Genomic DNA, 25,873 nt, shown 5'->3' on the forward strand with positions numbered 1-25,873 from the left:
GCGGCGGGGGCGGAGGAGGAGCTACGGGCGCTTCGGGGTGCGGGCACCGGGGCGCTGGCCCGGCGGCTGCCGCGGCCCCCCGAGCGCCCTCCCGGCTCCCGGCGCGGCCATGGCGCGGGGCCTGCGGAGCTGGCTGGGCGGCTGCCTCCTGGTGTCAGGTGAGGGGTCCGCGGGGAGGGGGCGCGGGCCGGTCCCTGCGCCGCGCCCTCCGGGGCTCCCGGCCGCAGCGCGGCCCGACGTCCGCTGGGGACCCGGAGGCCGGGCCGCGACGCCGGCAGCGATGGCCCCAGGGCCAACCCTGAGCGGACCCCATGGGCGCCCTGGAAGTGACCGAGTGCCCGGTCCGGCCGCCAGGGTCTCCCATTCAGTCCTCAGCACCCCAGCACCTGAGCTCTGCTCCTCACCTCCACAGCTGCGGGGCTTCTGAGTTCAAAATCCACTGAAACCTTTTGTGCCCGCCCCTAGATTTCTTGCCCGGGTTGCGATAACCATGGACCCCCCCCCCCGCCCCCCTTCCTTTCTGATGAACTCATCCCCGGACTTCCAGGATATCACAGTGTCCCGGTTTTCCTCCTGCCTCTCAGGCTGTTTCTACCTAGGATCCTGCCCCTCTGCCAGATCCCTGTCGGGGTCAAGTTCTTAACCAGGCCCTCTACCCCCTTCCCCCGCACTATCCCTGTAGGGGATACCAGCAGAAGTCTGGCGTTCCATACCAGCTATCCGGCCGGTGATGCAAACATGTATCTCTATTGGCACCAGCTGGGTGGTGGGCCCGTGGTGGTTTATCATACCCTTCCCTCTGCTTTTGTGTATGTTTGCTATTTTCTATTAAAAAGTTTAAAAATGGTTTCTTTCTTTTGGGTGGGGGGAGAGGGACAGAGCGAGAGAGAGGGAGAGAATTGTAAGCAGGCTCCACGCTCAGCCAGGAGCCCAATCTCACGACCCAGGGATCATGACCTGAGCCGAAATCAAGAGTGGTCTCTCTACCGACTGAGCCACCTAAGCACCTGTAAAAATGATTTCTGTCTCTGGGGCGCCTGGGTGGCTCAGTCGGTTGAGCGTCCGACTTCGGCTCAGGTCACTATCTCACTGTCCGGGAGTTCGAGCCCCGCGTCGGGCTCTGGGCTGATGGCTCAGAGCCTGGAGCCTGCTTCCGATTCTGTGTCTCCCTCTCTCTCTGCCCCTCCCTCATTCATGCTCTGTCTCTCTCTGTCTCAAAAATAAATAAACGTTAAAAAAAAAAAAATGATTTCTGTCTCTAGCCCAGCTCTCTCCTCTGTGCACCAGGCCCCTTCCTCCAGCTGTCCTGAACGTCCCTGCTCGCATAGCTCTCCAGCATCTCAAACCTAATGCAGCTAAAAATGGGACTCTCGGTGTCCTTGTCCGCAGCCCCAGTCAGGGCATCAGGTGCTTAAGCCGGGAATGAATATTAATGTCTCCACACCAAACGGATCAGAACATCTCAAGTCTATACCTCTGGAAATATATCTAAAAAAACCCGTGTACCCACCCCCCCTTACACTGTTTTCCCACCACCCAAATCCAGGTCACCCCCATCTGTCCCTTCTTCGTGCTCACTCTCTGCCCCACCCCACCCCCAACCTCCCAGATAAAATCCAGACTCCTCGGCGCAGCTGATGTGGGTCTTTTCCCCTCGCCCGTGTGCCCATTTGAAGGCATGGAGCCATAAGGGAGACCTGCATGTTGGACGTGGTCATTTACTTGTGCAACTCTTTTGAGGAACCAAGTTGCAAAGCTTTTCCTTTTATTTTTCCAGCCTTAGGAATGGTGCCACCTCCCGAAAACGTGAGAATGAAGTCAGTGAATTTCAAGAACGTTCTACAGTGGGAGGTGCCTGCTTTTCCCAAAGGGAATCTGACTTTCACAGCTCAGTACCAAAGGTGAGTCTGGGGCATCCTTGGGCAGGAAGGCCCTGAGCTGGTCACTGGGCTGGACGACAGGAGAGGGTCTGACTGCTGTCACCTGCATGACCGTGATATCCCACAGGGAGCCTCCCGGCTGGCCTTCATTCTGTCCGGGAAATTCTCGTGAAAGTTCTGTTCTCTGAGAAAAGACAGGGAAAGCCCTTTTTACTTTTTCTTGTCGTGTGGGTTCATAGCTTGACAATCGCGGGGCCACCGGTAGATGATGACCTTATGTCACACGGCTATGGATGTCACTGGCCACAGTGGTAGCAGTTGCAATGCGAATGTATCAGGTTTGTCACATTTGATGCTTTTTAAGAGAAAAATGTCACCGATACCATCTCCACTTACTAGAGTAGCATTGCTAGAAGTCAGCCATTTGGAGGAGGAAGCCATCCAGGAAAACTGAGATATGCGGAACAGGAAAGCCCTGGCCATCCGGCCACCCACCCCCTCCAGCAGATTATAACAGAACACTCCCGTGCTATGGGGTGCCGATCATTTGCACAGTGGGTGCTCAGTTACTCTGGCTGTGTCCCCAGATTGAAAGTCAGCCACCTACTGACTGTGAAAAGCTCTGGCCTCTGAAAACAGCACAGAGGCTTATGAAGGAAGGGTGAGTGTCACCAAGACTATTATCTCAGTGGGGCTCTGACTTCCCAGCACCTGCCCTGCCCGCCGATTTTTCCCTCTGCCAGCCCTCCCTCAGCAGCCTGCCGTCACGCACCACAGTCTGGACTGCAGGTGACGCACCTTTATGCCAAGTGCAAATAACCTCGAGAGGCCAAAGGGTGATGAGCCGGCACACCTGCCTCCAGTGTGACTCAGAAACATACGGAGACAGCGCCTTTGGCGAAGCAGGAGGAAACCCAGGTCCCAGACCCCATTCATCCCACGCTTCTCGTCCAGCTCTGTTTTGCAAACCTATCCCAGGCCTGCTAAGTCAGAGAAGAAGTAGGAAGATGGATAAGACAGTCTTTACTTGTCTTGTAACTTGTGAATCCCAAGTAATTCCCAGCTCACAGAACATTTTAAGATTTTGAGTTCAGTACAAAGGACCCCCGAATAGCCTACATCCAGTTCACCGTTTTTTAAGGCTTCCCTTCCTTTAAGGTTTCTCCCTCTCTCTCTCGTACATCATGCCCTTTTGCCCCTTAATGTTCCACGGTGAACTTCCTAAGAGCAAGGATAATCTTTTACATCACCACAGGGCAGCTGTCAAGGTTGACAGCTTTGATGTGGGTACTTCCCTCTGACCTCCAGTCTGTAGTCCAGCTTTGTCCATTTTCTCAAGGATTTAGGAAGGGTTGTCCTGTGTCTCCTTTTTCCCTGCTGTGTATTTTCTCCCACTGACATTGGTTTGATAATTTCATGTCTGTTTCTGTGGTGGTGACAGCGGTAGAGATTTCACTGTGGAAAAATCACCCTCCCTCTCCCTCTGTCTCTCTCCCCCATAGTTTATTATTTGGCGTTCTGTTCTGTGCCCTTGTGGTAGAGGCGTTTGGTTTCGATGTTCCTCTTTTAGGTGCGAATTCCCAGTGGCTTCCCAGTAAACAAAGGTCAGTCCCTGGGCTCCAGGCGTCCTTAGCATGGAAGTGTAGACCGAGCACGGGATGTGCTGAGGAAAACACAACATGTGCTGGGGGTGCCCTTGGGGAAGAAATTTGATCCTGAAAAATCTGATGACTGTTCCATGGCTTGTGAAAGGTTGGTTCGAACTTAGCCTGAGGGGTTAGATAGCACAGACTCTCTCATATATGTGCGCTGGGTAGGGGTGACCAGAGGAGGGGCACTTTCAGAGGATGTATGGGTGATTCGAATATGGAATCGTCTTTGAAAACTAGATGTAAATATGGGGAATGGGTCATATTACCTGCTTAACGGGGAGAAAAATATATTTTTTTAAACGTTTATTTATTTTTGAGACAGAGAGAGACAGAGCATGAACGGGGGAGGGTCAGAGAGAGAGGGAGACACAGAATCGGAAACAGGCTCCAGGCTCTGAGCTGTCAGCACAGAGCCCGACGCGGGGCTTGAACTCACGAACCGCGAGATCATGACCTGAGCCGAAGTCGGACGCTTAACCGACTGAGCCACCCAGGCGCCCCGAGAAAAATGTTTTTTAAGTGCAATAAAAATGACTCGTGAAGGAGAAATTGTTGCAGAACAGCTTTTGAAATACCCTGTGTTCCAGTCAGTTGATGCATTAGTTTATTTTTTTAAATATTTTCTTAAAGTTTATGTATTTATTTTGAGACAGAGAAGGAAAGACTGAAGGAAGGAAGGAAGGAAGGAAGGGCAGAGAGAGAGGGAGAGAAGGAGAATCCCAAGGAGGCTCCACGCTGTCAGCGCAGAGCGCTAAGTGGGGCTCCAACTCACAGATCATGAGATCCTGACCTGAGCTGAAATCAAGTGTCAGATGCTTAACTGACTGAGCCACCCAGGCGTCTCGATGTGTTAGTTTAAATGAAGGAAGTGGCCACGTATGAGAAAGCCCCCTTAATGCAGTGACCCCTGGAGTTTCCAAATGGTGGGATGTCAGGCAACCGTGAAGAGTCAATTGACCAAAGATTTGTGCTATATTAAGTGAAAAGAGCAGATTGTAGAATAGTATGATCCCAATGATCTCTGCCTACTTTTAGCAGGAAATTGTTCTGGGCCCCGTCGCCAAGAATGTGGCGAGGTGGTGTGGCTCCTAAGACTGTGGGCTCTGAAGTCCAACAGATCTGAGTTCCGTTGGGCGAGTTTCTTAGGTCCTCCATACCTGTGCCTCATCTATAAAATAGGAGTGGGGCGCCTGGGTGGCTCAGTTGGTTAACTGTCCGACTTCAGCTCAGGTCATGATCTCGAGGTTCGTGAGTCCGAGCCCCGTGTCGGGCTCTGTGCTGACAGCTCAGGGCTGGAGCCTGCTTCGGAGTCTGTGTCTCCCTCTCTCTCTCTCTGCTCTTTCCCCCCTCACGCTCTTTCTCTCTTGCTCAAAAATAAACATTTAAAAAAATTAATAAAAAAAAAAGACATCTGTATAAAAATGAATTGTTTTATGGTTTTTCCAGAGGAATTACAGCAAGAGTCATTTGTAGGACAGTGTTTGAAATTATTGTAACATACTTATTTTGGCTACTCTGGGTATATCAGTATTCACAGACTGTGTCCCACATAATCAAGGAGGGAAGCTTTCTTCCTCAAATGTATTGAATACTCAACCCTGTTTTGGAGAGGTACGTGCTCATTAAGATACAAAGGTCACTGAGAAGTTCTGTCATGAAGACAGATGCCTCTTTATGTTTAACCTAGTTTCTGCCCCAAGTCGTTTGACTTTGGACAGATTATTTTTGAAACAACTTATGATATCTCAAGGATCACCCAAGTCCCATGGAACACAGTTTGGGAAATGCTCTTATAGACGAGGCGTGCTACTCATCAAAACTGATGATTTCGAATTTGGTGTATTTTTCTCACGTTATTCTCCGTTATCCTTTGGTAGTGGGGATTAATAAAGTAACAGTCAGACTCAGACCAGAGTGAGAACTTTCATGATATTATTTTTCTGATTTTACAGTTATAAGAAATTCCAAGATATGTGCACAAGTACTGTCTTGATGGAATGTGATTTCTCAAGTCTTTCCAAGTATGGTGATCACACCTTGAGAGTCAGGGCTGAATTTGCAGATGAGCACTCAGACTGGGTGAACATCACCTTCTGTCCTGTGGATGACAGTAAGTCGCTTTGTTTTCCATTTCATTACAATGCCATCATCATGCCTTGGGTTTTTTTCCCCATGGGGTAGCCCATCAGCAAGAATTCTTTGAGCTCCCACAAAGTGGGTGGCCTTGCACAAGGAGCTTAGGGAATATAAGAAGGGCTATGGTCGTAAAGAAATTTATGAGAGAGACACGAAGGCATAGTCACAAAGTCAACACGATAATTAAATATAAATCTAAGAATGTCAAGGCTTGTGGGTGAAGAAGGAGTTGAGGCCAGTGTTGTTAATGAAAAGAACTGGAAAGATTAATGTAGTGCATTTTCTGGGAGGAAATCAGTTAGAAGTTAGGACGTAAGGAAATGTGACATGGCAGGCAGAAGAATAAAGGTTATTCAAGGCAGGTGTGGAGACAGGCTGACCGGATGCAGAGAGCCAGCTTGCGCAGAATGAAGGGCAGAGCAACGGATTCGGTGCATGTCAGGTACATTGAGTCAGGCAGGCTGGTAAGCATCAAAAAGAATGTTCCCAGGTTACATCTGGGGGTTCATGGGGACTCACCAGAGGTCACAAGATGAACATAATTAGAACATCAGGAATTGAAAACTAATTAAACCACCTTATAGCAATGGAGAGAGTAAGAGGACAGGAGGGGCCGGGTACCCTCACTAACAAGACTCAAGTGCAGTCTTCCGAGGAGTCCTGGAGAGAAGCATTGGAAGGCTTGTGTCTGTGCGGGGTGGGGCCTTTATTCTGCTCCCTGCTCTGGACCCCCGGGGCTCCCACAACTTTGCCCCCCCCCCGCCCCCTTCACCCTCCCCCCCCGGTGGGGAATGCAGCTAGGACACCCTTCCACTCTTTCCCAGTTCTGTCCCAGCCTTGGACAACAGAACTCTTATTTCTGGAGTCAGAAGTCATCAAAGTTGTATTATCTTTTCTAAAGGTTATCTTTGTGAAAGTTAAGAAAAAGAAACATTGAGGAATACAAGCAGCTTGGGGCGCCCGGGTGGCTCAGTCGGTTAAGTGTCCACCTCTTGATTTCAGCTCAGGTCATGATCTCTTGGTCTGTGAGATTGAGCCCCGAATTGGGCTTGTGCTGGCAGCATGGAGCCTGCTTGGGATTCCCCATCTCCCTCTTTTCTGTGCCTCTCCCTGCTCATTCTCTCTTCCCTTCCCTTCCCTTCCCTTCCCTTCCCTTCCCTTCCCTTCCCTTCCCTTCCCTTCCCTTCCCTTCCCTTCCCTTCCCTTCCCTTCCCTTCCCTTCCCTTCCCTTCCCTTCCCTTCCCTTCCCTTCCCTTCCCTTCCCTTCCCTTCCCTTCCCTTCCCTTCCCTTCCCTTCCCTTCCCTTCCCTTCCCTTCCCTTCCCTTCCCTTCCCTTCCCTTCCCTTCCCTTCCCTTCCCTTCCCTTCCCTTCCCTTCCCTTCCCTTCCCTTCCCTTCCCTTCCCTTCCCTTCCCTTCCCTTCCCTTCCCTTCCCTTCCCTTCCCTTCCCTTCCCTTCCCTTCCCTTCCCTTCCCTTCCCTTCCCTTCCCTTCCCTCTCTCTCTCTCTCTCTCTCTCTCTATTTTAAAAAAAATAACAAGCAGCTTAACAGTAGTCAAGTTTTCAAAACATAGTCCAGTCTTCTGCTCCTGTAATTGCTAAGGGACTGACTGGGTCCTGACTGGTTCCAGTTCCCGTTTGGGGACCTATCTGTGGAAATTCCCTTTAGAAACTGATACACAGTAGCTGAGCAGCTTGCCCAAAGGTGATGCAAGTAAGGAGTGGCCCAGCAAGGATTGAGAACCAGGCTGCTCTCTTCACACTCTTAGCAACAACCGCCCTTCTCTGGGTATTTGCCTCTTGAAGTTGATATGACAGGAAAGTGCTGCAAGATGTCACGTCGAATCTATTTACACATTTTGCTTTGAAAGCAAATAATAAATTTTCTTATCTGGTTTTCAGCTACCAGCAGATTAAAAACAAGAGTAGGATGCTGGAAGCAGGCCCACTAACAGCCTCAAAAGAAGTAACAACAGCCAGAGAAGAATACAGGATATGACTCAAATAGCACAGTCACCGAGAGATATTTATTATTCACGGTACCGTTGTTAACGGGCACCTACTGTGTGTCAGGCACATTCTTAGTGCAGAAGCTGTAACAGTTAACAAGACAAAATCCCTGCCCTCGTGGAGTATACGCTCTAATGAGGGAAATCAGACAATAAATAGACACGTATTTTGTGACAGATTTGACCGTGGAGCAAACAAAATCCGACCACCCTCCTTGGCCACCTCAGTCAATGTCATAGCCATCTTACATCCAAGAGCAGAGTCCTTCAGTAGACCATTGGTCTGCACCGTTATGAAAAAGAAACGTTGACGTTTTTAAATGGGATTTTTGACAGCCATTTTGCTTTGTTCTCTTCCTTAGCCATGATTGGACCACCTGGAATGCAAGTAGAAGCACTTGCTAATTCTTTACATGTGCGTTTCTTAGCCCCCAAAATAGAGAATGAACCTGAAACATGGACCATGAGGAATATTTATAACTCGTGGGCTTATAATGTGCAATATTGGAAAAATGGCTCTGACGAAAAGGTAAGCTCAGCAAATCATATGCATTTCATGTGCAGCCTCCCCCTCTTTGCCTAGTATTAGTCTGAGGCCGTGATTATGGAGAAAGGGAGCCGGGAGGCCATCCAGGTCAGGGTCTTGCAAGGTGGTAGCACCTTACGGTCCAAAGGGTTTAAGGCCAGTTCCTCTGAGTGCCAGAAGCTTCCCAGTCTGAAGGATGCCTAGTATCTGGCTCATGCTTCCCGGGCCCCAAGGGAAATGACTTCCAGGGTACTAGCTCAATGAGAGCAAGCCTTCCTCTCCCTGAAGGGAAGTTGTAGGAAAAGCTAGAACTGACTCAGCAGTCACCGGACAGAAGTTGGAGTCAGCTGAATAGGGCGACGTGCTACATAACTGCTGTTCCACGGTATGAACCCCTGTGCCCCATGTACACCACAGAACAGTCAAGGCCGTGGTCACGGCAGCCCCACCCCTGGATGCTAGATGAAGAGTGTCACATTTTACCCACCTGACCCCACTTTTCCCCATCACTCTCCTCCTCTCCAGGGGATGGTTCCTTTAAAAACATGAGCTAGGAGGGGGCGCCTGGGCGGCTCAGTCAGTTAAGCATCCGACTTCGGCTCGGGTCGTGATCTCACGGTTTGTGGGTTCGAGTCCCACGTCAGGCTCTGCGATGACAGCTCGGAGCCTGGAGCCTGATTCGGATTCTCTGTCTCCTTCTCTTTCTCTCTCTCTCTCTCTCTCTGCCCCTCCCCTGCTTGTGCCCTCTCTCTCTCTCTCTCTCTCTCTCTCTGTGTGTGTGTCTCAAAATTAAAATAAACATTTAAAAAACAAACAAAAAAAAAAGGAGCTAGGAGTTTGACCTGGTTGGATGTTGCTCCTGCCATTGTGACTCTGGTCACATTTTGTACCTCAGCTCCTTCCTGTCTGCAGAATGGGCATGAAAACCCACGTCATTAATACAGTGGGACTGATAACCTCCTTCACAGGATTTGGGGGAGTTTGATGGCATAATGAAAAAAAAATAAACTTGTCCCATTACCTGAACAATGATATGGTCAATACATGGGGTTCCCTTCCCCTTCTGTAGATGCATTAAGGCTATTTTCATTCATCCTTGGTCAGGTTTTGTTCTTATTCTTACTGCTTCCAAGCTGAATGCCATTCGTGGTCCTAAACTGACATATGTATATGTCATATAAGTTAGATTATGTATATGTTATCCCTTCTATGTTAAATGGTGCTTTTATCACTTAATTCTCAAGCGTCTGGGAGGAAAGAGTCACCTATATGTATTGTTTTAGGAATTGTGTAATTAAATTTATAGGTACATACTGCTCGGCCCCCCAGAATCTCAAGTTAATTTTTCCCTCAAAAAGTGCTCCATTAAATGGCGCAGGATATCAGCCTTCTTCACAGAATAGATGATTTTGCTTATAGTCAAGATCCCAGGAAATGTATGCCTAGAAAGCAATACAGAATAATAAGGGCTTTTTTTTTAAGGTTATTTATTTATTTTGAGAGAGAGGAAAAAAAAAAAACCATGCGCAAGCAAGGGAGAAACAGAGAGAGAGAGAGAGAGAGAGAGAGAGAGAGAGAGAGAGAACCCCAAGCAGGCCCCATGCTATCAGCACAGACCCCAATGTAGGGCTTGATCCTACCAACTGGGAGATCATGTCCTGAGCCGAAACCAAGGGTTGGGCACTTAACCGACTGGACCACCCAAACTCCCCCAGAATAGTGAGTTTTATAGCCACTTATCAAGTGCAGGCGTCTCTGTTAAGCTCTGGGATGCAAAGATAAGACAGGAGTTAGCGAACCTTTATTAAGGATCAGTTTCCACTGCTGTCGTGCCTGAGTGCCTCCTGCACCAGGCATGAAATGCAACACCTCGTTTATCTTTAAAATTTTTTTTTTCAACGTTTATTTATTTTTGGGACAGAGAGAGACAGAGCATGAACGGGGGAGGGGCAGAGAGAGAGGGAGACACAGAATCGGAAACAGGCTCCAGGCTCCGAGCCATCAGCCCAGAGCCCGACGCGGGGCTCGAACTCACGGAGCGCGAGATCGTGACCTGGCTGAAGTCGGACGCTTAACCGACTGCGCCACCCAGGCGCCCCCACCTCGTTTATCTTTAGCTTCTCATCCAGGATGTGCCCACAGGATAGGCGTCTGGCTGCACGTTTGTCCTGTCACTTCTGCCTGCTGTTGTTGTTGTGACATGCCGAGTGTTGGGGAGGCTGCCTGCTCCCCCGCTCCTCCCTCACTGGTGCCTACCCTGTCACCATTACTGGTTTATACGTGCTGTAGACTCAGTGTTTGTGTCCCCCACCAGACGCATGTGTTGAAACCTAACCCCCAAATTGAAGGTATTAGGAGGTGGGGCCTTTAGGAGGCTTGGGATTCGTGCCCCTATAAAAGAGACCTCAGTGAGCCCCTTCTCCCCCTCTGCCATGTGAGGACCCAGCGTGCAGATGGCTGGCCGTGAATCAGGAAGCAGCCCTCCCCGGACACCAGATCTGCCCGTGCCTCGACCTGGGACTCTTCCGCCTCGAGTACCGCGAGAAATAAATGTTTCTTGTTTATAAGCCACCTGTTCTGTTACAGCAGCCTGCGAGGAATAGGACAGTGTGGTTCCCTTCTCGAATGCAGGCTTAAAAGGCTGGCATGTTAGATCCCTAAGCAAATCGCCTAAAAGGCTTCGGGAAATTCTATTTCTTCCTGCTGGGAGAGAGTGGGCAGATAAAGTGAGAAGTTGCCCAGGTGTGAAAGACAACTGGAAAAAAGCAGTCAGAGGGGACTTGAACAGGGCCCTCCCTATCTGTCCTTCCCTGCCTGCCACTGTGAGTCAGCGCTGAGTTTAGTCTTTGAAAAAAAGAGCACCGTAAGGTCTTAGGGGTATTGGAGTTCTAGAAATGAAAGCGAGGGTTTTCTTATTTTTAATTATTGGAAGTTACGAGGCTCCTGGGTGGCTCAATCAGTTGAGCGTCCGACTTCGGCCCAGGTCACGATGTCACGGTCTGTGAGTTCGAGCCCCGCGTCGGGCTCTGTGCTGACAGCTCGGAGCCTGGAGCCTGCTTCCGATTCTGTGTCTCCCTCTCTCTCTGCCCCTCCCCTGCTCATGCTCTGTCTCTCTCTGTCTCAAAAATAAATAGAAACATTAAAAAAAAAATTTAATTATTGGAAGTGACACCATGCTTTTCATCAGTCGATGGTATAATCCGGTCCTTGTCCTCAGTGAGCTTGACTTTCTCATACAATAAAGGAATAGAGACAAGTTTTCAACAAGCCCAACCCTAAAAGAAAAATAACCAATTACTAAAGCAAAAGAAGAGTCTGTGCTCACTTTCTGTGGAAGTTCCTATGCCTGGAACGCGTTTTAAGTAGGAGCCTTCTATCCAGAAATGATAACCGTGATGGAGGTGTGGCTGGTAGATGCTCTTCTTGTTTTGTTTCTTTTGTCGGAAACTGTCCTGGTTTCCCAAATTCAGGAATATATCAATTATGATACCTTCTATTCAAACTAAGCTGAGTCAGGGATGTCCCTCCAGAGGCAGGCTGTGATGTGTGCCCTGCAGGGGAGGCAGGCCGCCGCTGGACGAGAGCATCCCAGGGGCTCCAGTAGAGAAGCGATTCGAAGGGGAAGGCTGGGCAGCTAAGGGTCGGCCACCTGCCCTTGACTTAGAAGGAAAACCACACGGAGTCTCACTGTACATGACCGGTGGCAGCAGTTCTGGGGCTGCTATACCAAAGTGCCACAGATTGAACAGGAAGGCGTCGGCTCAAGGTTCTGGAGGCCAGACGTGTGAGATCAAGGTGTCAGCAGTGGTAGCCAGTCCTTCCGAGGAAAGTGAGGGAGCCTCTGTTCCATGCCTGTCTCCTAGCTTCCAGCTTGCTGGCTCTCTTTGGTTCCTTAGCTTGTAGAAGTGACAGCCCAATCTGTGCCTCCGTCCTTCTGTGGCATGTGCATGTCTGTGTCCAAATTTCCTCTTGTAAGGACGCTGGTCATACGGGATTAGGGCCCATCCTAATGAGCTCATTTTAACTTAATCACCTCTGGAAAGACCCAGGCTCCCACTAAGTCACTTTCCAAGGTACTGAAAGTTAGCCGTTCAGCATATGAATGTGTTGGTTACACATATTCAACCCCTACAACTTAATTCTTTTTAAAAAAGGAGTAGGATGGTTTAGATGGCATCTAAACTAGAGAACTCAGGAAATGGAGCGGTTCATCGGGACCACAGTCCATCCTTGCCCCGTGCCTTAAAATGCTCTCAGGGCCCCCTGACGTGAACTGGGAGGAACGCCCGCTTCCTTCACCTGCCTGCTTTGAGCCCAAAGTAAAGATTATAACTGGCAAATAGGGGAGGAAAAAGAGCTGGTGTCCTTTCACTGCGGAGGCATGTTTTCACTTTTGTCTTCGTTCCTAGTGGCCGATTACTTGTCAGTATGACTTTGAGGTCCTCAGAGATCTTGAGCCACGGACAACTTACTGTGTTCAAGTTCAAGGGTTTCTTCCTGATCGGAACAAAACCGGGGAATGGAGCGAGCCTGTCTGTGAGCCAACAACCAATGCCGGTGAGTCTTGAAAATCACCGTCTGTAGTTCTGCCTCCTCTGAGCCTCCTCTGAGCCTCCTCCGCCTCCTCTGAGCCTATAGACACCCACCGAGTGTTAGCGTTGGAAAGTTCCTTAGACAGGAACACGTCCAGCTCAGACTGCAGCCCAGGTCAGCTCTCACCGATCTGCTTCCCGCCGGAAGGAGACCACACCACCTTCCGAGGCAACTCGTACACTCTGAGACCAAAGGGACGGATGGACACGTTTTCCGTTCATTGAGCTGGGCTCTGCCCCCTGGCACCCACCCGCACCGTGTCCATTCTGTGCCCTCAGGCCTCCTGGTGCGAGTCTCATCACCTCCCCCCACCCCCACAAGACCACCCAGCAGGGCCAAGCCCCACCCCCAGGAGCCTTCCCTTCCCAGGCTGCATGTCTCCAGTCCCTTCAGATACATGAGAGAGTTTGGAGACCTTTATCACTGTCTCCAGCAAGGCTACTTGTCTTGGCTACCAGGATCGCAACACCATCCCTCACAGTGCCTCCATGCTCCCTGTTTCTTAAAAGAAAAGAGAGAGGGAAGGAGGAAAAGAGGGAGAGGGGAGAGTACCATTGGCCCCGACGCTGTGATCATTTACATACAGGCACATTGCATACGGGGTCATGCAAACTTGCAGCTGCGTGTCTGCCCCCAAATGGCAGTCCTTTTTTATTATTTAAAGACGTCGTTGAGAGGCTCAGCCAGCTCAGACCACAGAAGGATGAATACAGGCAGGTCCACTCCTGGCCGTTTTCATTTACCGAGGCCCTCCTGGCAGCAAGGCGCTGATCTGGGGGCTACAGAAATACCGAGGAGAGTCAGAAAGAGTTCCCTCCAGAGAGAAAAAAACTTTTCATCTTCCGGGTCACAGTGCAGCGGACAAAACTGCAATGCAACAACAGCCTCATTGATTCATCATCTCTGCTCCTCATCAACTGTGTTCCAGGACTATTTATGAATGTTTCTCAAAACAAGAGCCCTGTAATCTTGAGGGTGCTTAGAAGCGATGGGGCGCTGGATTGCACGGTCAGAAAAGCCACCCTGTATATTAGGACTTTTAGTGTATTTGACCTCTCACCACCTTTTCTTGAGGACTAGCATTCCGAGGAACACAGCCTGGGAAAAACCAGCCCATCATATGCCGTAATTTACCAACAGGTTACCGTGCCCAAAAAAGGAAAGGCAGCCATTTTGAACTAATTGCTTCTTGGTGCCCTAATGTTGTTTTCAGTTATCATCCTTATCCTTTTTTGTTGTTGTTAATTTTTTTTTCAGCGCTTATTTATTTCTGAGAGAAAGGGACAGAGTGTGAGTAGGAAAGGGGCAGAGAGAGAGAGAGAGAGGGAGACACAGAATCTGAAGCAGGCTCCAGGCTCTGAGCCATCAGCACAGAGCCTGATGCAGCGCTCGAACTCACGAGCCGTGAGATCATGACCTGAACTGAAGTCCGACGCTTAACCGACTGAGCCACCCAGGTGCCCCCATCCTTATCCTTTTTAAGTGTTGATAACTAACCCTTAATTTTCCATTCTGGAATGTTTGTTATTGTTTTCTGGAGATCAGCATCAAGCTTGCTGGCTAGTGTCTTGAATCTTATTATTGTTGTTGTTCCCTTTGTTTTCTAAATGCACAAATTGCCTGAATCCAGGATTCTTTTCTTTTTCTTAACACTTACTTATTTTTGAGAGAGAGAGAGAGAGAGAGCGCATGCACGCATGCGCACAAGTGGGGGAGGGGCAGAAAGAGGGAGACAGGATCTGAAACAGGGTCCGAGCTGTGAGCATGGAGCCCAATCCGGGGCTCAAACTCACGAGCCACAAGATCATGACCTGAGCCAAAATCAAGAGTCAGCTGCTCAACCGACTGAGCCACCCAGGCGCACTCTGCCTGAATCCAGGATTCTTTCACATCTTCCAGGTCCATGATCTTTGCGGTGTCAGCCAAAGATCTGCAATTGTAGTAGGAAGTTTTCTCAGGGCTACAGAGCCACACAGAGAATGAAAGTCTTGCGGTCTCCCTGAAGGGCATTCTCTGTCACTCTGTTTTTTTCTCTAGCCCCCAGTTCAGTGCCTCGCATCTGTAGGCCCAAGGTCAGTGCCCAAGTCCACCTGCCTGTGTCCCTGCTTCCAAGGTCTGAGCTGGCTGAGCCTCTGTGCAGTGCCTTTAAATAATAAAAAGCCTCCTGTCTGTGTGCTACAAGTTATTTGCTAGCCCACACGTTGTTTCTATAGACCTCCTCTAAGTTTTTTCTCATTTTATTCCCCTCTTGAATCGTTTTTCCTTGATTTAGAATTCTGTACCTTGGGAGCCCCCATCCTGCTTGAATCACTAGAATTGCTGGTCTAGAATCATCCTTTGCTCTGAACACCTGTCATCTGCTTTCCCAAAACCTTGAGTACATTTCGGGATCAGCCGGTGTCCCCTCCTTCCCCCATTAACATGACATGGGCCATGGGACAAGTCCCGGACTGCCCTCTGCCTCAGCCATCTCATCTGCCAAACAGGGAGAGCAGTATGTTGCCACCACACGTAGGGCTTGGGGGACTTGAACAGTGCCTGGGACAAAGTGAGGCCTTAATACGTTAGATATTGTGGTTACTAATAATGACATTATTACAATCACATTGTCAGGTGCTCCTCAAGGTTTATGTCATGAGACACAGTGTGAGGCCTACAATTTGACCAACAAGAGCAATATTTCAAATATTTTGTGACTGTAAGTGATTACCCACGAACTGACAAAATCCAAACATTTTATAAAAGAAAAGTGTCACCCACTGAAAACCTGCTTTTGTCAAACATCATCTTAGGTTTGTTTAAACACAGTTATCTCTCTTTTTTTTTTTTAATTAATGTTTATCTTTGAGAGAGAGAGAGTGCAAGCAGGGGTGGGTGGGGCAGAGAGAGGGGGACAGAGGATCCGAAGCAGGTTCTGCCACTGACAACAGTGAGCCCGACGCGGGGCTTGAACTCACGAACCACGAGATCGTGACCTGGGCCGAAGTCAGACGCTTCACCGACTGAGCCACCCAGGCGCCCCCAAACACAGTCTTCATTCTAAACCTCACGACAGATTTTCCCTGAGAGCTTTGGGCCCTGCCCCTTTTACAAACTGGAAAATCAGGGTTCAGAGAGGGGAAGTAACTTGCCCACGGTCGGTCGCTCAGCCAGTGAATGACCAGGGATGGAGCAGGTTATCTTCCCTGTAATTTTACTGCCTATAGATGAATTCCGCAGGCGAGCGCAGGCATGACTTCCCTGCAGGTAACACAGAGGAAGGGAGTCCTTCCTGACCCGCAGCAGGTCAGAGAGCAGAGGGTTTTGACTCACAGATCCTCCTGTAATTCTCAGCCCGTGTGACACAGTGACCTGTCCTTACCCCTTCTCTCTCGGGGTGAGTCACAAGTGCATCTTTTGAATTTTGTCACCACCAACCAGATGTGCCCATGGAACGTTCTCCAATAAGATGCCAGCACATCCTGGCTGGATCACAAGGAGCCCAGGCGCTGCCCTGGGAGGGGGGTGTGGGGGGCTCGGCACAGTGTCATCGACGGCGCAGGGTCTGGGGTCGAGGCCAGCAGTGTTTAGTCAGCACTCAGTGAGTAAGCCTGCTGCGCGCCACACAGAGAACTGCCAAAATGCTAGATGGAAGGACAGGTGGACGAATAGGGGCCTGGGGCTTCCCTAAGAGCTGAGATAGCAGATCCCAAGTCGGCCTCCTGTCGTTCACTGAGGTACAGCCCCGGGACCATTGCATCCAGCTCGATCGCCAAGTGACCCTGCACTCACCGAGAAAGGACCTGTTTGAGTGCTGAAACTGGGGGCTGGAAGGCACCACCCCTGGGTCCAGCAAATGAAGCAAGAATTCACCAGGGAATTCCAGGAGGAGTTCCCCTCGGCCATGAGGAGGATGAGGCCACTGTTGTGAATGAAAACTCAGGGGGCCGAGGGAGGAAGGCAGGCTGGGCCCAGCCCCTGCGCCCCCTGCAGGCGCCACCCCAGAGCAGATAATCTGAGGACGGTGCCTGCGGGCCTCATACTGCTAAGCGCGGGGGGACAGGGGCAGGGTAGCAGCTGATGAGGCTCCAGCAGGCTTGGTCTGCCCCGTGCGAGCATATTCTCGACGAATAAAATGACTCTCTTTAAAATGAGTTGCTCTTGGGGCGCCTGGGTGGCACAGTCGGTTAAGCGTCCGACTTCAGCCAGGTCACGATCTCGCGGTCCGTGAGTTCGAGCCCCGCGTCGGGCTCTGGGCTGATGGCTCAGAGCCTGGAGCCTGTTTCCGATTCTGTGTCTCCCTCTCTCTCTGCCCCTCCCCCGTTCATGCTCTGTCTCTCTCTGTCCCAAAAATAAATAAATGTTGAAAATAAATAAATAAATAAATAATAAAATAAAATGACTTGCTCTTAGAGGGCAGGGTTCACTTGCTTTCCTCTCTCAGCACCAGATGCTTTGGGTTTTGATCGGAGGGTGGCGCCAGTTGCCATGCGTTGGGCACTGGGAGGGTAGGTGGCCCGGGCGACAGAGGAAGGCTCCTGGTGCTGCATGAGGGGAGCCAGGACCACAGATGCCCAGGTCAGAGGTAAAGCTGGGCATTAATTGAAGCAGTAAAAACCTATTCAGTGAGGACTGCAGGAGAGAAAGAGCTGCCTGGACAGGTTATCTTTTTAGTTTGTTTGTTTTTGAGAGAGAGTGATCAGGGGAGGGAAAGAGAGAGAGAATCCCAAGCAGGCTCCGTGATGTCAGCGCAGAGCCCAATGCACGGTTCGAACTCACAAGCCGTGAGATCATGACCTGAGTGGAAATCAAGAGTCAGACGCTCAACTGACTGAGCCACCCAGGCGCCCTGAGCTGTCCGGCCGTTTTAAAGGAAGAACAAGGGGGCGCCTGGGTGACTCAGCCCAACTTCAGCTCAGGTCATGATCTCACGGTTCGTGGGCTCAAGCCCCGCCTCGGGCTCTACGATGACAGCTCAGAGCCTGGAGCCTGCTTCGGGTTCTGTGTCTCCCTCTCTCTCTGCCCCTCCCCTCCTGCTCACACTCTGTCTCTCTCTCAAATACACATTTTTAAAAATTTTAAAGGAAAATGAGAAGAGAAGAGAGAATCAGGGAAGAGGAAAATTACAAAAAGCAGGTGAGAGGGTCGGTCAGCATCAATGCAGTTAGGCCATCAGTGTCTATCGCTAACTGGCATTAACAGGTCAGCTCCTACCTTCCTTCAGAGGCTGGGGGACAGGGGCCTGCCTTCCTAATGGCTGCGGTTTAGAGGAATGGCCTGTGGGTCCTTGAGAAAGACACCCCTGGGTTTCACGAGATACGTATGCATCTCAGAGGGGCAGAGGAAGGATTCACAGTCATAAACTTTTTATGGTAAACGCTCTAAGAAAGGAAGGCCAGGTATTGGCAGCCTTGAGTTTCCCCCGACAAACCCAAGGCAGGTGCTGGGGCGTCCCGTCCCAGCAGCGTGGCCTTAGGCCACTAGGAGACAACGTTGGAGTTTGGGCACGTCTCTGGGCGGAGGCTCTGGTGGAGACGTCATGCCAAGACCTTTTGCTGTTCTCAGTACAAAACGCTGCAGTGCGTGTGTTTTACTGGGGCTCTGGGGCCCCAGGGAGTCCCATTTCCCACTTCAAGGCAGAAGAGGTTTCTCAGAACGGGGAGGCTCACTGCTCAGGGTTCTTGCTTACTCTTACCCTGCCTGTCAGCAGTCCTGCCAGAAACCAAACCTGGGAACAGATAGGAGGGGGTGACCCTTGCTGGAAACGCCTGGATTCTTGAGCAGCTTTCCCGTGGTACCTCCTCACCCCTTCCGAGATGAGCGGATGGCCCTGCTTGCCGGGATTTCCACTGGATGGTGACGGTGGGATGGTGTTGAGGTCACGTGACCCGTGTGTACTTGAGCAGCAGGTAACGCAGCCCTCTGTCCCGTCCCCGCAGAGACTGCCCTGTCCTGGACTGTCGCCGTCGTCCTGGCCGCCTCGGTGTGTGTGGCCTTCCTGCTCCTCGGCTGCTCCGCCCTGCTGTGGTGCCTGTACAAGAAGACCAAGCACGCCTTCTCCCCTGGGAACTGTCTGCCTCAGCATTTGAAAGAGGTAGGCCTACGAGGGAGCCTGACTGGAAGGGGACCTCTTTTTTTTTTTTTTTAATGTTTATTTTTGAGACAAAAAGAGAGCACGCAGGGGAGGGGCAGAGAGAGGGAGACAGAGAACCCTGGCAGGCTGCATGCTGTCAGCGCAGAGGCCGATGTGGGGCTCGAACTCACAAACTGTGAGATCAAGAAATCAGGGTTTGGAAGCTTAACCGACTATGCCACCCAAGAGCCCCGGAAGGGGACTTCCTTTTAAGTCAGGGCCATCTCTTCCCACGTGGCGGACTGTCCTGGAGAAGGACACCACTGCAGGGCAGTCTGTGGTCACGGAACAGCCCACGGGGAGGAGGCAAACCGTCCCTCCAACCTGGACGTTGTTCCTTCTCTGACCTTCCCTGCCTGAAGCCCCAAGTCGTTAGGGGGGCACTCAGCTGTGAGACAGCTGCCAGCAGTGCCCCCCGGTGGCCAGGGCAGCGAGGGCCTCCTTCCAGAAGGAGATCCGGGGGGGGACACACCTCAGCATCTAATACAGTCCACCCCTTATACAGGAATCCACCAGAGCAGCACCCCCGAGACTTAAGTCACTCTCTTCCTGGGGAAAGTTACATGAGGAAGGTTAATGGAGCCACTCTGGGCCTGTCTCAGGAGCACAGGTGACACGGTCTCACAGCTCTACTGGCCCCCCTGTGGGACCCTCTCCCCACTCCCCTCCCATGACTGCTGTTTGTCTCATTGGTGCCCCAGGCCCTCAGCCCTGAGAAGTTCTGAGTCTCTAGTCACGGGGCACCAGAAGCCTGGAGGCTGCACTTGTCCACTTGCCATCATGGCACAGAGACCACCCTGAGACACCCAGTGACTCACTTGCCATTAGAACTGCACAGGGGATGGGGCACCTGGGTGGTTGAGTCAGTTAAGTGTCCGACTTCGGCTCAGGTCATGATCTCTCAGTTCATGAGTTTGAGTCCCACATCGGGCTCTGTGCTGACAGCTCAGAGCCTGGAGCCTGCTTCCGATTCTGTGTCTCCCTGTCTCTCTGCCCCTCCCCCGCGCTCTCGTGCTCCCTCTCTCTCTCTCAAAAATAAATGTTAAAAAAAAAAAAAAAAAAGAACTGTGTGGGGGACACCCTGAGACATCCAATGTCTCCTTTCCTTGCCAGCTGGGTTCCTGACATGAAGAAGTGGCAGTCATAATGTAAGTTTACCAGGACTGTCCTACTATGTCCCCTGGTAAGAAGGCTCCCCCTTTGGGAACTCTCTAGACCAGAGGTCAGCAAACTTTTCCTTTAAGGACCAGATAAGCAGATGCTTCAGGCCTTGTAGGCCAGGAGGCAAAAATCAAGATATCATGCAGGTATTTATACAACCACTTATAGGTAATCATTTAATGGTTTAACTTTTAAACCATTCTCTCTCTCTTTTTGTTTTTTTAATGTTTATTTACTTATTTATTTTTGAGAGAGAGAGAAAGAGCATGTGCACACGCACAAGCAGGGAAGGGGCAGAGAGAGAGGAGAGAGGGAGAATCCCAGGCAGAAACTGTCAGCACAGAGTCCATTGTGGGGCTCGAACTCGCAAACCGTGAGATCGTGAGCTGAGCCAAAATCAAGAGTTCAACGCTTGACCGTCTGAGCCACCCAGGCGCCCCTGAAACCGTTCTTAATCCGTGGGCTTCCCCACAGTTGGCGGATCCTGCTCCAGACTCAGCCTAAAACTGAGCGCGCACCCTAAGTGGGTCCCTGAGAGCGATGGTAAGCGCGGCCACTCCGGTTTCTTCCCCTTGGTTCCTGAACCCTTGTTTTCTATCCAAGGTGCAGCGTCACGTAACGGTCCTTGCTTCTGGGTGCACCCCGGGTGCCGCGGAACGATGCCCCGTTCTCGCAGGGCACCGTTTCCGGGCTGGTGCGTCACCCGCCCTTTGCGCCGGTCGGTCCGCCGCCCCTCCGGGCTGGCCGCGACTGGGTCGTGTGCCGCGTGGTATCACCAGTGGGCCCCTTAGACGTGTGCCCGCTCCAGGCCTTTTTTGCGGTCAGCGGGCCCCCGGTCTCACGCGATACTAGGCGGGGGCCCTGTTAACTTGCCTGGGCGTCCGTAGCAAAGCCCCACAGGTTGCATGGCTTAAACAGCGGAAGGTTATTGTGCCTCGGTTGTGGGGGCCAGAGGCCTGACATCGGGGCGCCGGCGGCCTGACATCGGGGCGCCGGCAGGTGGGTGCCTTCCGCGGCTGTGACGGGGAGCCCGTTCCCAGCTCTCCTCTGGCTTCTGGTGGCTTCTGGCCATCGTTACCATCCCTTCGCTTGTAGATGCGTCGCCCCAACCTCTGCCCTCATCGTCACGTGGTGTCCTTCGTGTGTGTGCCTGTGCCCGTGCCCACGTTGCCTCTCCTTATGAGGACCCCAGGCATACGGATTAGAGGCCCACCCTGAGGAGGTCTTTTTAACTTGAGTACCTCCGTGAAGACCCCGTCTCCAAATCGGGTCACATTCTGCGGTGGTGACACCAGAAGGGGCCGTAAAGCACTTGACTGTAGTGGACGCTTGTGGGAGGGATGATTTGCCGTCCTTGACTGCCAGGGCCTGGGTCAGCGCCGCTGAGGTCTGACAGAGCGTGGGCTCGGTTGGCACGGGGTCCCGTGGCGGTCTCAGAGTCCACACACGACACGGAGCCACTTGGAGCCGCTCCCCTGAGTCCAGCCATCGACCTCCGCCCGCGAGTCCACGGGGAGCCCGGTCTCGGGGCCGCTTTTCTTCCAACACGAGAGGACGACCAGATGCGCGGCCCAAAACTCCGCCGACGGAGGGCTTTCTCCTCTCCACTGCCGTTCAGGGCCCCCTGGTTCGGGCCGCAGTGCCGCCACAGGCCGTTTTGGGTGTGTGCCCACGCGCCACGCCAGCCGCCCTGTGAACCGTGTGTGGCCTTTTCCTCCTCCTTCGGCCGGCCCCCCGCGCGGTCGTGGTGCGGACCGAGGCGGAGGTGCTGGTGCAGCGGGGGTGGGTGGCGTGGGAGGCCGGGCCCCGGGTACGTGCAGCCTCCGACCTCGCTTCTGGCCACGGCCGTGTCCCTGCTGGGTCCCTGTAACGTCCAGGAGCCGTCTTACAAATCGGGCATAACTCTCTGCGGCAGTGGCCGGGCCTGGCCCCCAAACGGCAGTCATCCGCGTAGCGATTCTCCTTGTAGGATTTGCCGTCCACCCCACCCGGCGCGGCTCCCCACCACAGACCCGTCAAGGATCTGCCGGGCCACGCGCACCTCGTGTTCGTTGGGTCCAGTTAACACGTCGTCACTGACAGATAATGCCGGGCCTTCGTGCCCCTGCGTCGGCCGGTCACGAGATGCGGCCAGGGCGGCTTGCTCTACGGCCCGTTCGTCCTGCAGGGGCCTCTCCTGCCCTTGGCAGCCGTCCTGTGTCCCTCTACAAACACCCTGGAGTTGGGTTCCCAGGTATGGAATGTGCTGCCTCCAGACCCAGAGAGGCCCACTTAGCAATGGTGCCAGTTGTTAGCGGTGGGAGGGGTGAGACACAGCCATTGGCCCTTTACTTTAGAGAAGATGTCCAGCGGGTCCTACTCCAGGGGACCCCTAAAACTTCACTGATATGGCGGGTCCCTGAATGTCCACACGGTGACTTTCCCAAGCTCCGAGGTGCATGTGTCTTACCAAGGCCTCGCCATCTCTTTCTCTTCTGGTCCCGTTACCATATTGTCGTGATAGCTGGTGTCAGGCCCCGCCCCCACACCACCCGGTCAGTTGGTGGCAACTGCCCCTGGGAAGGACGCGGTCCCTCGTGTCCCGCGCCCTTCTGTATAGGGCAGTTTCCGGACGCTGCTGTGAGCCAGGCCAGCCCCAGTGTCGCCAGAAGCTGCGGAAGAAGCACCGTGAGGGCTGGTCCAGGCCGCACGCCGTCCACGGTGGAGGGAAAGTGAGACACATGACCACAGGCAAGTGTTTCCCAGCAGTTAGAACCTTCTCTCAAGATCGTTAATCAGTTCATCAAGACCGCCTCAGCCAGAAAGAGCCAAGAGGCCTCCGTGAGCTCCTGAGAAGCAGGAAGAACAAAGAGGGGCAGGCCCTTTGTTCTGGGCAGAAGGCATTTTGTAAGTGGAGACCCAGAAGGAAGCAAAACTGTTCACCTGCTGTTTTTGCTCGTGGCTTGTCGTCACAGACTGGCCAGACAGGAAAGGACAACTGGGACCAACTGCCGCCAGGCACGTCAAAGCCACATCTGCTGGAACGAGCCCCTGCTCCAAGACTAGAAGACTTGCCCCACCTGCCTGCTGAGGCAGCCCCTGGGATGGCTGAGAAATGCGGGCAGGGGAGCCGGAGAAGGGGGCCAGCGGGGAGAGGGACGAAGGAAGCACCGGGAAACTACAAAGATTGGGATCGTTGCATCATGGGATGCTCCAGCCTGATGCGTGATGTAAAGGTTCGCCAACCGCGGCCCAGAGAACAATTCTGGGTTTCGGGGGACTCAGCAGGGACGGGGACTTGGAGTTAGAGCACCACGGAGCCTTATCCAACACCAATCTGTTGCGTTTCTGTATGTGTCCCGCCTGGACACCAGCCTGACATGTGCTCTCCTGAGACTCAGCCCATCTTCCTCTGTTCTTTCCTGTCCCCTTTCCCAGGAGAATCAAGAGCGGCCCTGGCCCATTCTTACGAATCCACCGGATCTGAGAGTTTGGGGAAGTTACTCCCCTCCGCACTGTCTTCCTTTGCACAAACTGAGATCTGGGTGTAGTTCCTCTTGCCCCTCCCCTCCCTTCCATCAGGTGGGAGGTGGAAATCCTGCGGCATTAAACCAAGTCCCATCAAAGGGTTGAGGGAAACTGCAGAGCTCTGAGACCGTCTCCACCTCATCCTGAAGATCCAAGGGCATCGGTGGACCTACGGGGAGGAAAACGGCAAACATGAAGTCGGCAGATATTCCAGAAAACACCTGGGCGTCTTTCATGCTTCAAAGGGCAGGAAAGCCCCGGATGGTTAGACCAGGGCTCCTGCTCGTAACTAGCCCCATGCCCTAGGAGAGAGAAATAAACAAGGCCATGTGCATTCGATGCGCTAGACAGAAAGATAGCACAAGCCACGTGTATTTGAAATTGGCTAGTAGCCACATTGTCGTTTATTTGGTTTTAAGTAAAAAAGGGCAGACGAAATTAACACTGACAATATACTTTCTGTAACCCAGTATTTACAAAATACCATTTCAACCGGTCATCAGTGGTCTTTATAATTTTGGAAATATTTGCATTCTTTTTTCATACAGCGTCTTCGAAATCTGGCATTTCTCACGTGTTGATTCGAGTAGCCACATTTCAGGTGGCCAGAAACCACATGTGACTCGTGGCTGCCAGGCGGCACAGGGCTGAGGGCTGAGACTAGGGGCTCATCGGGTACTGGCAAACACCAAAGAGAGCCCCTAACCCTGCCTGAAGACAGACGGGAGATTCTGTTCGTTATTCCAAGACACGTTCATCCTGTGCCTGCGACATCCTGCTTCCTAGAGGGAATGACACTCAGGCCTGTGTTAGTGCCACAGCGCTGTGATTGCTCTAAATCCCAGCTTAAAAGAGGAACCATCGGGGGCACCTGGGCAGCTCAGTCGGTTAAGCAGCCAACTCCTGGTTTTGGCCCAGGTCATGATGTCACGGTTCGGGAGATCAAGCCCCGGGTCAGGTCCTGCTCTGACAGTGCGGGTCACATTGGTGGGCAGCCATCGCCACCATCCGTCACCAGAACTTTTTCATGATCCCAAACAGAGTCTCTGCCCCCATTAAACAGGAACTCTCCATCCCCCCCTCCTCAGCCCCTGGCACCCCCGTCCTGCTTTCTGTCCATGACCTTGACTACTCTAGGGATTTCGCGTAAGTGGAACCATACAGCATTTGTCCTTTTGTGCCTGGCTTCTTCCACCGAGTGTAATGCCCTCCAGGTTCATCCACGTAGCATGTGTCGGAACTTCATTCCTTTTTACGGCTGAATAATTTTCCACTGTATGAACAGACCACATCTTATCCATTCCACCGTTGACGGACACTCGGGTTGCTTCTCCCCCTGGCTCTCGTGAATAATACCGCTGTGAACATGGGTGTGCAGATATTTCTTTGAGACCCTGCTTTCAGTTCTTCTGGGCGTGTATCCAGAAATGAAATTGCTGCATCATATGATAATTCTATTTTTAACGTTTTGAGGAACTCTCCCTCTGCGATTGTCACATCCTTTAAACTCGCATTCTCTGGCCAGGAGTTCTATATAAAATCTGTGTAAGCCTAGAAAAAGATATGGGAAAATTTGATCATTAACTATCTTTTTTTTTTTTTTTTTCCTGCAGTTTTTGGGCTGCCCTCATCACAATACACTTCTGTTCTCCTTCCCGCCCTCTGATGACAATGAAGTCTTTGACAAACTGAGCGTCATTACGCCAGTCTCTGAAAGCAGCACACAGAATCCTGGCAACGGCTGTACCCCGGGGACCCTGTCGGGGCAGGGCTCCTCCAGGCTGGTCCCCGAAGGGGAAGTGCACCCAGCTGAGTACAGCACCCCCCTGGTTCTCTCTCCTGCGTCTGAGGGTAAATGGAGCGGGAAACCACCTGGGCAAACCCCAAATCTGGATCTCGAAGATTCCGAGACAACATCTGAACAATGAAAGAGCTAGATTTTTAAAGACTCACTTGACAAAAATAACTCCACGTTGGGAATTTGCTGCTTTATAAAGACCTCAATAACTTTAAGAAAAAAATTGTTGACCACTGGGAGTATAATTTTCAGCCTCTTAGGGTCACTAATATAAGGAATAAGTTTTAATTATAAGAAACAAAAATATTTTAAATGAGGAATAAAAACCGAGGTGCTGTAAAATCCAACCAGACTGCCGATAGACTGCCTCCAAAAAACAGCCTCAACTCAAATGTGGTCAGCAAACTTTGGGTTCTCAGAGATACTTGGCCTGGATTTATTTTTCTACTGTATACGTTTTCTATAGTGCTGGTGCTGTATTAAAGTTTTATTCTCTGTTTA

At 51.8% G+C, this 25,873-nt stretch overlaps 1 protein-coding gene across 1 annotated transcript; it reads left to right on the plus strand.

The window, feature by feature from the left end:
* IL10RB (interleukin 10 receptor subunit beta) lies at positions 1-25,873 on the plus strand. Its single transcript, XM_086675878.1, has 7 exons — positions 1-158; positions 1,778-1,901; positions 5,485-5,642; positions 8,038-8,204; positions 12,611-12,758; positions 18,713-18,867; positions 25,188-25,873. Exons 1-7 carry the CDS (start codon positions 110-112, stop codon positions 25,500-25,502), a joined length of 1,116 nt encoding a protein of 371 aa, XP_086532004.1. The 5' UTR covers positions 1-109; the 3' UTR covers positions 25,503-25,873.

The sequence above is a fragment of the Puma concolor genome, chromosome C2 (genome assembly GCF_028749965.1).
Source record: "Puma concolor isolate L17-30 chromosome C2, mPumCon1.1.hap2, whole genome shotgun sequence".
NCBI lineage: Eukaryota > Metazoa > Chordata > Mammalia > Carnivora > Felidae > Puma > Puma concolor.

Bases quoted from the DNA above. Each gene is read 5' to 3' on its own strand.
- IL10RB (XM_086675878.1), top strand. From the start codon at position 110: ATGGCGCGGGGCCTGCGGAGCTGGCTGGGCGGCTGCCTCCTGGTGTCA. The intron at 1,902-5,484 runs GTGAGTCTGGGG...CTGATTTTACAG, and splicing joins TTCACAGCTCAGTACCAAAG to TTATAAGAAATTCCAAGATA. The intron at 18,868-25,187 runs GTAGGCCTACGA...TTTTTCCTGCAG, and splicing joins TGCCTCAGCATTTGAAAGAG to TTTTTGGGCTGCCCTCATCA.